Source organism: Manis pentadactyla, chromosome 11 (assembly GCF_030020395.1).
Source record: "Manis pentadactyla isolate mManPen7 chromosome 11, mManPen7.hap1, whole genome shotgun sequence".
In the NCBI taxonomy this organism is placed as follows: Eukaryota; Metazoa; Chordata; class Mammalia; order Pholidota; family Manidae; genus Manis; species Manis pentadactyla.
In genome coordinates this window covers 100,913,660-100,923,989 of record NC_080029.1, presented here as the reverse complement: position 1 = coordinate 100,923,989, position 10,330 = coordinate 100,913,660, and the positions used below count along the sequence as shown (strand labels likewise).

The 10,330-nt window shown below is 35.9% G+C and overlaps 1 protein-coding gene across 2 annotated transcripts in view; it reads right to left on the bottom strand.

The window, feature by feature from the left end:
• Nucleotides 1-502: 502 nt before the first annotated feature.
• Nucleotides 503-10,330, bottom strand: part of MAPK6 (mitogen-activated protein kinase 6) — a 54,571-nt gene continuing 44,743 nt past the window's right edge. For both annotated transcript variants that reach the window (XM_057488806.1, XM_036917764.2), the window contains exons 4-6: nt 8,419-8,583; nt 4,557-4,758; nt 503-2,867 (exon numbers count right to left, since the gene is read on the bottom strand). In XM_057488806.1, coding sequence (XP_057344789.1) covers nt 1,766-2,867; nt 4,557-4,758; nt 8,419-8,583 — 1,469 coding nt within the window. In that variant the 3' untranslated portion in view covers nt 503-1,765. The remainder of the gene's footprint in view (nt 2,868-4,556; nt 4,759-8,418; nt 8,584-10,330) is intronic.

The window sequence follows — 10,330 nt, the reverse complement described above, 5'->3', positions numbered from 1 at the left end:
CTAACCATGACAATCATCCAGAAAATATTTGCATTTTTAAAAGCTTTGTTGATTCAGATGGATCAATGAATAGGTCATTGGGAAGGTAAAAGTCCAGATAGTAATAGAACTGGCTATGTACAAAATATGGAAGACAAAAAAGTGAGGTTAAAGGAAGAATGGTTTTATATTTGAATAGGTAAAAGGGTAACTTCTTCAGCAAAGAAAAGATGATGTACTATAGCGAACACATTTAAAAGGAGGTTCTTCTGTGTCATTCAAAGCTTTTACATGAATAGTTTTGAAATATATACAAGCCTTATCCATTTTTATGTATGAAGGTTAAGTCAACAAGAGATTTTTGTGTGGAGACCTTTTTCTTTTGAGTGTCTTAGTCTAATAATAGTTTAAGTTACAGCCACAATGTAAAGATGCTGGAAAGTGTTACTATGATAAGATTCTGCTAGAAATTTTCATTCTAGCAGGTAATATTCACCAGTTAAAGAGGTAAACAGGAGCCGTATTTGCTGGCCATGTTTTATTTTTCCTTTTTCTTCAAACAGGATGACCAAAGATACAGACAGAATTCAATAAAATAAAACAGATGAAGCAAATTCTAAGAGATTGAGATGCCACATGCTACATTTAACCTAATTTTATTCATGCTTGCCTTGGGATGGGGAATAGATCATTCAGTAAAAACATACAGTAAAAACAAAGTAAGTCTTATCATGTACACTTTTAAAACTACAATAATGATGTACCTTAATTACTTCCATGCACACAAGTCTAACATTACAGGTTGTTTTTCCTTTTTAAAAATAAACACAATTAAGACTTCTAGGAGCATTTTATAATAAAGTAATTCCTAATGTTTCTTTGTTGATAGATCAAGCACCTCCAAAATACAAATTCCTATACACAGTGAGCACTTTACTTAAAATGAATACTTAAGTAAGTTAAGAACGTGGACAGCCTTAAGATAAGCTGACATTATATATATTCAGCTAAGTGGGCAACAAACCATAGTGCCAAATGGAAAAAGTGTATTTGCAAATAAATTTCAAAAACTAACTTTTATAATTAAATATGGAAAATATACTGATTTGCTAAAATAAATAAGATGTGATGTAGTAACACTTCACTATAAAGAATGCATACCAGAACATTTATAAATGGTGAGTGAATCTTAACAATAGTTTACTACAATAAACGCTGGCTAACTAGAAGTGCATATTGTGAAGCACTACGGGTGGTATATGTTTTGCCACATACTTTTGTTACCTTGAGGTAGATAACACATGTGTACCAAATTCGGCATTCATTTTTCAGTTGCTGCTGGTATCATGTGTTTTAAGAAATGTGTACAGTATGAAAAACTTGAAAATACTCATGAATGAAAAAATGTTTTAGGAAAAAAATAGCTATTTCCATGCAATTATGTACAGTCTCACTGTGTAAATTTCAAGGCAAGATTTTTGTTTCCTGTAAAACAGATCATTGTTCTATGAGAGAATGTTTTTTACTTGTCTTAGTGCATTTTTTTTTTCTCCTCCTGCATTGCATTTTGCTCTATTCTTTATTTTTGTGTGCAAATGACATGCCAGTTAAAATGAAAGCCATCTCACATGTAGAAAAAAAGTCTGGATTTAAAAAATCAAGAATAAAATCCTTTCTAAATGACACCAATTGATTCAAGTAAAAAAAAAATGACTTAAAACACTAGTAATAAAAAAGACAAAACACATTTCATGAAGCATACAAAGAGAAATGTCTGCTGAGTGTTTTAGTTCAGATGTTTCAGAATGCTGCTATAGGTCTTATGAGGAATCTGAGGGGAAGATTTCATGGCAGAAGGTGTTAATGTGGCCTGTATTGACTTAAGTGGTGACCCAACGGGGCTGTGAAACTGCGGGATGCCTATAGATTCAAGCTGCTTGTTAAAGAGGAACTCCCCACTGTTGTTCAGAAATCCTTCCTCATTTCCTCTCTCTCCAAGCTTCCCATCCTCTACTGGCTCAGTTTCTATCATTTCAGTATCTTCTTTCCTGCTGAAGAACTTGTCCAAGTAACTGGTGTAAGTGTTTTCCTTCTCTATTTGTTCATCCTTCCTTACCTCACAACAAAACTGATTTATAAGAAAACAGTCCTCCCCACCACCCATGAACTGGCTATCCCAAGAAGATTGGTACAAGGCTTCTAACTGAGCCAAATTTGCCATTCCTTTTTCCTGTTTTTCTTGGCTTACTGACTTTGGTATCAAACTTTTCAATTCTAGCTGGGACACTGAGCTATTCAAGTCATTTAATTTATCAACAACATCAGTAGGCTCATGTTGTGAACTAAGCTGAATAGTTCCTGCAATAAAGGAATCAAAATCAAATCCCTGATTCTTTTCCCTTTCTTTTTCAGCCAGCTGCTGTGACGCTTCCTCTAGAGCTATCTGGGCTTTAACCAATCCATTCCTTTCACATTTTGACTTGCCTTTCTTATCAGATTTTTCTTTGCTTTGTTCTTTCCAATTGGAAAGATCTATAATAAGCTTGGGTTCATAGTAATGGTTAACTTCACTCTCTCTCCAAACTAAGTTATCTAAATATGATGATGACCTCGTTTTGTAGTTACAAGTATGGCTACACTCCAGATCACAATATTTGTTTTCATGATGATCTGGGTACTGCCAACAGGGCTCAGTAGAATAATTAGTATCAAAAGCAGGATCCTCCAAATACTTTTCACGATCCCCATCCAAATATTTTCGAGGATCGACTTGTACTTCTTCTTCATCAGTGACATCAGATAGAGCTCTTGGGTCAAGCTGAACTTCATCAATATCAAAGTTGTTATGCACAGGCCAATCATGCTCTGAAAACTGACAATCATGGTACCTGAAAAAAGTAATACATTAGTGTTAATCCAGGCCTAGGATTTCACTTTCAACTTCACTGAGTGCCTTTTAAGTGAAAGAACTATGCTAGGTCTATGGGAGAATAATAGAAGTGTAAGCCATAAGCTCTCCTTGCCCTCTAGGAATGTATAATCTTAATGAACAACTAAGATCTGTTACTATATAAACCAATATAAGGCAGTATTTGGTAATTACCAGTGATGTATGTAAATATAATAAAGCTCTGAATTCTCCAAAGACCAATTATCGTCTATGCTTAACTCTCTTCCTCAAACACAACTACAGATAAATATTTGAATAGCTGGCATGTCTACAGTTCAATGCCAACAGAGTTTCATATAGAGGAAAACCACTGTATGATCGTAAAATGCAGATCCCTAATCTCAATCAGGTCTCATACAGATTTCTCACTCTACTAGTCATAAAGGAGAATAGAAAAGGGGGAAAGCTTGCTGGAAATCACCACAACAAATAAAAAAAAGCTCTCCATGTGTATGTGCCACTGAATGTGGTATCCTCTTACTGACACATCACAGTAAGGTGACAGCATGCCCAGCAGAGGCAGTCTGAGACACACATGATGACTGGGGCATGGAAAGGAGGGAACAGAAGAGATGAGATGACTTAACTATATGCAACAGAAAATGTAAAGACTGGAAGACTTTTGGGTGTATGTGGGAAGAATTATATGTAGGTGGTAGAAATGTTCACGTGGAGAAAAAAACCAGGCAATTGACTGGTGTGTGCTGCCGTATATTTTAGAAGGAAAAAAATTCAATGAATAAACTAATTTCAACATTAACTACTTCTTTAATTATTAACCACAATCATTTTTATTTTAAACAAAAATATATGAATCCTGAAGTTTTAAGACTGTCATTAGTGATTCCCTAACCTGGCTAAATATCAAAACCACCTGAAGATTTTAAATAAAACTGACTCATTGTTATATGCCATCACACTACTTTGAGGGAGAATTATATCTAAACTCCCCCAGAAATTTAGAAATCCTAAAAGGAGGCAAGAGAAGAAATTCTTTAACTGAAATGTATGTTATCCACTTTGATGTTTTATACTATTCAATCTAGAAAAGTTCCTTACAGTGACCCTATGTTAAGCATCCCAAAACTAATTTTATGTCATTAGGAGAACAGATTAGAATATAGCATATACCATGAAGCAAAACAATCTCTACCCTAAGACATAATGGATGATATATAAAAATGTGAGAAACTATGGAGATGCCTTATTAAATAAGGTTGAGTCCTGTCATCCAACATCTTAAAAAAATTTGTGACATTCATAAAAATAAGTTTAAAATAGTTTAAGTAGTTTAAAATGGTTCAGATTTCTAAGCTTCGACCTTCACATTTAGAATACTTTATAATTTTATTGCCTAAACATGCCTTAATGGCTTTGAAATTGTTTCAAAGAAGCATTTAACTTTTCCCATTATGTATATCTTAACCAGTAACTATTAAATATTTAAATTATATAAAGGTTATTTAAAGATATTTTAATATGTTTAGCAGAAAGCCAGAAAAACCATTACTACATTTTTCAGACTTCTACATAGTCTTACCATGTACAATTTAAAAATATAACTCACTGCATTATGGTTTACTGACAATACAATAAATGGTATTTTTCTAATTTAGGATCAATTTACCTTTCCCAGTTATAAATGTGACTGTGAGTTTCATCCATAAGCAAAATATCATCAACTTCATCTTCAATATGAAAAGGATGACTTGAAATTGGCTCATCCATTGGAAAAGAATATATGCTCATGTAAGGATGGGAAAGCGCCTCTTCTGCTGTCAACCTATCCATGGGGCTAAATGTCAAAATTTGTTCCAGGAAATCCAGTGCTGCAAAAGAAGGGGTAACATACCTTAACAGTACCAAAAGTCCACCAACCCATACAGTAAAGAAAGGGACTATACAATTAAAAGGTAAGTTCATTTGTTTTGTCAGAGAAATAAAACTTACTGATTGACAGATTTTTTTAAAAAAGACATTTGTTCAATAAATGCAGTAAATATCTGAAATATACCCCAATCCCATCTTATGGTCAGTTATGAAGAAAAAGAAGGCATATATTAAGTTGAACCATATGAAGCTTCCATTTTTGTCAGTCAAAAATGGTCAAATGACAGCAACTTCATATCGCTAAACCTAACACATACAGGTTCTAATCTCAACTCTGCAGTTTACTAGCTTAACTGTATTACTAGCTGTGTAGGGCTGGACATGTTAAACTTGCTGAATTTCAACTTCTTCATGTATAAAATAGATATGCAGAAAGATACCATATAAGGTATAAATTAAATGTAAAGTACAGTATCTAGTGAAGAAAAGACCTTTGCCACTTCCTTCCCCATCTCACTGACTAGCTGTTGTACTAATTTGTTGATCTCCGTTTCACTTCAGTCACCCTCCAGCACATCACACGATGTGCCTGATCATTTTAGGGCTCTAGGGGAGCAACCACACACCCAATGCTTCCCACTCACTCAGTCCTTAAGCCCCTCACCCAACCTGAACCACACTGTCAACAGCCTGAAGATTGCCCTTCCACCACCATATATACCTGTATGCCTTATGATTTATACCCGTCTTCAACTCTAAATCATTACCACCACCTCAGCTCCCCAGCCATACCTTACTGATGAAAGCTAGAGGCAAAAATCACATATATATGTATCTGGCTCACTACAAATTTATACTGTGGAATTTCAATTTGACCTGGAATTCCAGCAATGTTCCAACACCATCTCTTTACACTCTCAATCTTCTCTTACCATTCTCAACAGACAAAAACCCACGTCACACTGATCTCAGTCCCTACTTCTTCACTATGGTCTGTCACATCCTTTTATCCTTACCTTCTGTCTCAAGGGAAAAGATAGCCCTTCTTTCTAAAACAAGCTGTACTCTAGAAAGGACCTTATTCTTAATTCCCAACTTCTCATTAACATGAACAATTTTATAGGCATTTACATTGACATTTAATATAGCCATTTATATTTTACAAAGTGCTTTCACATACATTATCTCATTCAATCCTCAAATCAATCCAATAAAGGTTAAAGAGAAGAAACTTAAGGCTCGTTGCTACTTATGCCCCTCAGTGGTCCAGGACTGAGTTCTTTCCTGTTCTCCCCACCCACCTCCTCCTCCTTTCCCTCTTCCTATTATATTATCCTTATCTAAGACATCATTTCACAATACATCAAGTTGTTCTTTGACTTTGCAAGAGTCCATTTAAATTAACCCAGGGTCCATGTATCTCAAGGCAATAAACTCTAAGGTACAGAGCTATGGACGGATGGCCCAGCACAATCACTATTCTCAGCAGGAATGAGGAGAGATGTCCAACGACACATGAGGAATATAGCATTTGGAAATTGTAGGCAGCAGGTGGAAACAGGAAGAGGTAAGGAAGAAACTAGCCAGGCTGAGCTCCAAAGTGTATGCATATCTAGAACATTTCCATCACTGTAAAAAATTCTATCAGACAGCACTAGAGGTAATCACTCTATCTGCTACCAGAAAGTGTGCTAAGGAATACATGGTAAACAATAGAGAAAAGGAAGACAAGAGGTAATTATGGAGGGAAATTAAAACAGGGTATTCATCTAAAAACATTAACCAGAGTAGGGTTCCTAGAAGTCCAATGTGGTAATTCGTATGTATTTAACCATGCTTGCTTCTTTCTCTCCATAGACCATGAACAGAGTGGGAGAAAAGAACATGTATTATTCTAAGTCCCCATTGTCTCAGAATGTGCTCTGCCCAAAAATGAAACTCCAGCATTAATTGAGAAGAAACTGGTGTGGAGTATATGTCTACGTAATAAATCTTTAGTCTCAGGAACTTTAGACATTCTGCATTGCACTTTTATGTGGGCACAGTCTGCCACTTGTGCATGTCATGGAACTTTGCCCAACAGTTAACGAATCCATTACAAAGACATTCATGCAACACATTATGAATAAATCCCAGCCATCAGCCAAATGTTCAAGTTTCCATGGCTAAGACGTGGTCTCCACCCTAGTAAGTGTAGGGAAAAAGATTCAAATTGAGCTAGACTGCAAATGCTTCAACAGCAATGTCTATTATTACTAGCTGTCTCTTTTGGAAAGACACAGCAATAGAAACAATGATTCAAAGGCAGATCCAGGTTATCCCTGAGCCATGTCTGTCAACCTGACTGAGCAGGGCTCACCTGTATAGGGTTTTAAAAACACAGATACCTGCCCTGCTCTCCACTCCACCTTTGGATTCTGACTTAATAGTCTGCAGGTTTAAAGAGCTCCCACACAGGACTCTGACACATAGCCAAATGCTAAGTGACTGCTGTTCAATTGTGAACACAGATGTTTTACAGCAGCTACAAGGTTAGGGAGCAAGATAGCCAGCAGGGGAATCTGATTATGAAGATAAACTTGGAGACCGGTTAGGAATGTAGAACTACTGAAAAGGAGGCCTACAAAATCTACTAAAATTAAGTACAGCTGCTTCCTTTTTATTTAGGCATTCACTATTTGAGTTCCAAGCATATTTGAGGGGGGAAAGACAATGTCATCATGATTTTGCCATATTTCATGCTCCTATTTCTCAAAACACTTGCTACACTTTGAAACACACTAACCTGAACCACATAAATAATCAGAGTGGGTGATATGAATAATGGATATATAATTAATACAAACTTTAAGATGTTTAGGAAACTATGTTATCTCTAACTTTTTGATTCATGCAAGAACTGTACAATCCTGACACTGATGTACCTTAATGCATGCATGATTAATTTCTAATGATTTAAGACAAAATCAAGAAGAAAGGTATTTTTCATGCCTAATATTCTTTAAAAAATGTTATCTTATTACAGGTCATTACTACAAGAGTTAAAAATTAATTGCTTTAGTAGTTAACAAAGTTTTGATTCTCTGCAGGTTCCTACTACTTCCAAGCTTCTACAAACTCATTTTCAGCACCTAATAATCCTAACACCAATCTGCAAATTCTTACATAATGTGTTTGCTCATATAGTTTTGTTTTTTCTTCCATCTCTCCCTTGCTCTGGATCCTTTCCTTCTCTGCTACGCCCCCAAACCTTAATTTGCCCTTTCGTATCTAAATCACATTCATACTCACACTTACCATACAACTATCACAGAACTCCACTCCAGCTTAGTGAGAGCCAATGATTCAATATCCTCACCTATTACTCTCATAATAAGACAGGTAAACTAGAAAAGTAGATGAAATTAGAACCAGGAGAGAGGGAGGGGTACACCTCCTGGAATCTGAAAAGTTATCCAAAGGAGCAAAGATCCTAGCTTCAGTATTTCAGGCCAAAAAAGGGAAAGTGAGAGTCAAAGTTTTAGATAAACCTTAAGTGTCTAAAAACTACTCAGGAGAAAGATGCACACGTAAGGATAAAAAAACTAAAGCTTCCCTACATAAATTGTTTTCACACACACCAACACCATTACATGGTGATTACTCTTGAATCACAATACCTTCTCGACTAATTCCCGGAAGCAGCTGAGTTAAAGGTTTGTGTGGCTCAGTCATGTCATTTCTAATGTAAACTGGAATTACACTGAGAAGCTCCTGACGATCTTCCTCATGTACAACAGGAATAGATTCTAAAATCAGCTGCATCTGTTCAAGTTCATGTGCACCTGAGATTTAAAAAAAACAGAACACCAAATAGAGCATAAACAAACACATTCCTCAATGTTTCCTTATTTGGCAGTAAACATTCTAAAGCTATAGGAAACTAAGTTAAATATTGTAATGACCACTATGGGGAAAACGGTTTTACCCGAAACATTAATCAGCAGGTTTCACTGCTTTGAATATTGTCAGTCTGCTCAAAAAGCATTAGCTATTTCAATTTCTGCTCACTGACACGTTTAGTTTTAGGTGCTCTGTTTTTATAAAAAACTTACTCTTGAAATCTGGCCTCATATTAAGTTATCATAAAGTAGTGAAATAAAATGAATTGGAATTCAAGAGATCTGGATTCTGGTCTTAGAGGTACCATTAATTAAATGGCTATAATTTTGGGATACTTAACATGATGGCTTGACATCATCATCAATAAAATGGAGAGTTGGAGTAGATTTGCAAAATAACAAGTTTTATAGTCATGTATTAGGTTCAATTAACATTTCAGGACCACAATTAAAGAAATAAAAGGGGAAACTTTAGGCTAACTGGGTGACTAAAAAAATTCAGTTTGCTTTTCCACTAATTTCTAGAAATTCATTCAACACTGAAATTTTTCCTTAGATCCTTCTATCGAGCAAGGCACTTTAGTATATGGCTGTGAAACAGAACAGACCAAGTATCTGTCTTCATGGAGCTTACTATCTAGTGGACGAAGACATAATAATTCTATAAACATGTCAAATGGTGACAAATGATATGAAGAAAAATAGAGTAAGCTAAGGTGGATAGAAAGCACTGCTGGGGGCAGACTTGTTAATTTACATAGGATGACCACAGAAGGTCCCAATGAAAAACTGAAAATGAACGAAGTTAGGGAACACATCACATATTCACATGGAGGAAGGGAGTTCCAGGAAGACTGGAAAAGTCCCAAAGGCCAAGAGGACAGAGCAGGCTTGGTGTATCCAAGAAACAATCACTGGGCAAGTGTAGATGGAGTAGAGTGGCTCAGGGGAAGTAATAGAAGATGAGGTCAGAGTATGAGTGTATCAGAATACAAATAGTTTGCTTTATCCTGAATTTGATAGGAAATGTGCAGTTTTGAGCAGAGAGAGTGTATCAGAATACAAATAGTTTGCTTTATCCTGAATTTGATAGGAAATGTGCAGTTTTGAGCAGAGAAGTGACATGAATTGATTTTTGTTTTCAAAGAATTATACTATGGCTGCTAGGTGATAACTAGGCTATAGACAGCAAATACTGAAGCAGGGAAGTCAGTTAAAGGTCTTGCATTAGTCAGGACAGACATAATGGTTGTCTGAATTGGTGGGTAATGACAGAGATAATCACAAGCAATTAGGTTCTGGATATATTGTGAAGCAAGAGCCCACAGGATCTGTACTGACAGAAGTGAAGGATGATGCCAAGACTTTGGCCTGTGCAACTAGAAAGTGGATCTGGTTTACCAAGATGAAAAAGGCAGCACAAAGAGAAAATATGAGGGAGAGACACCAGCAGTTCAGTTTCGGATAGGTTACATTTGAGATTCTATTAAATATCCAAATGGAGATTTTAAGTAAGGCCAAAAAATAAAGGAAGGACAGTTCCTATAGGTTAAAAATACACAGATTTCCAATGAATGCTTAGTCCTTGCCTCTTATTGCTATGTTCATTTGAGGTCTAATAAACACTTAGATCTTCCTATGCTGGTTTTACCGAATGTTCATAAACCTACCAATAATGCACAGAAGGAAG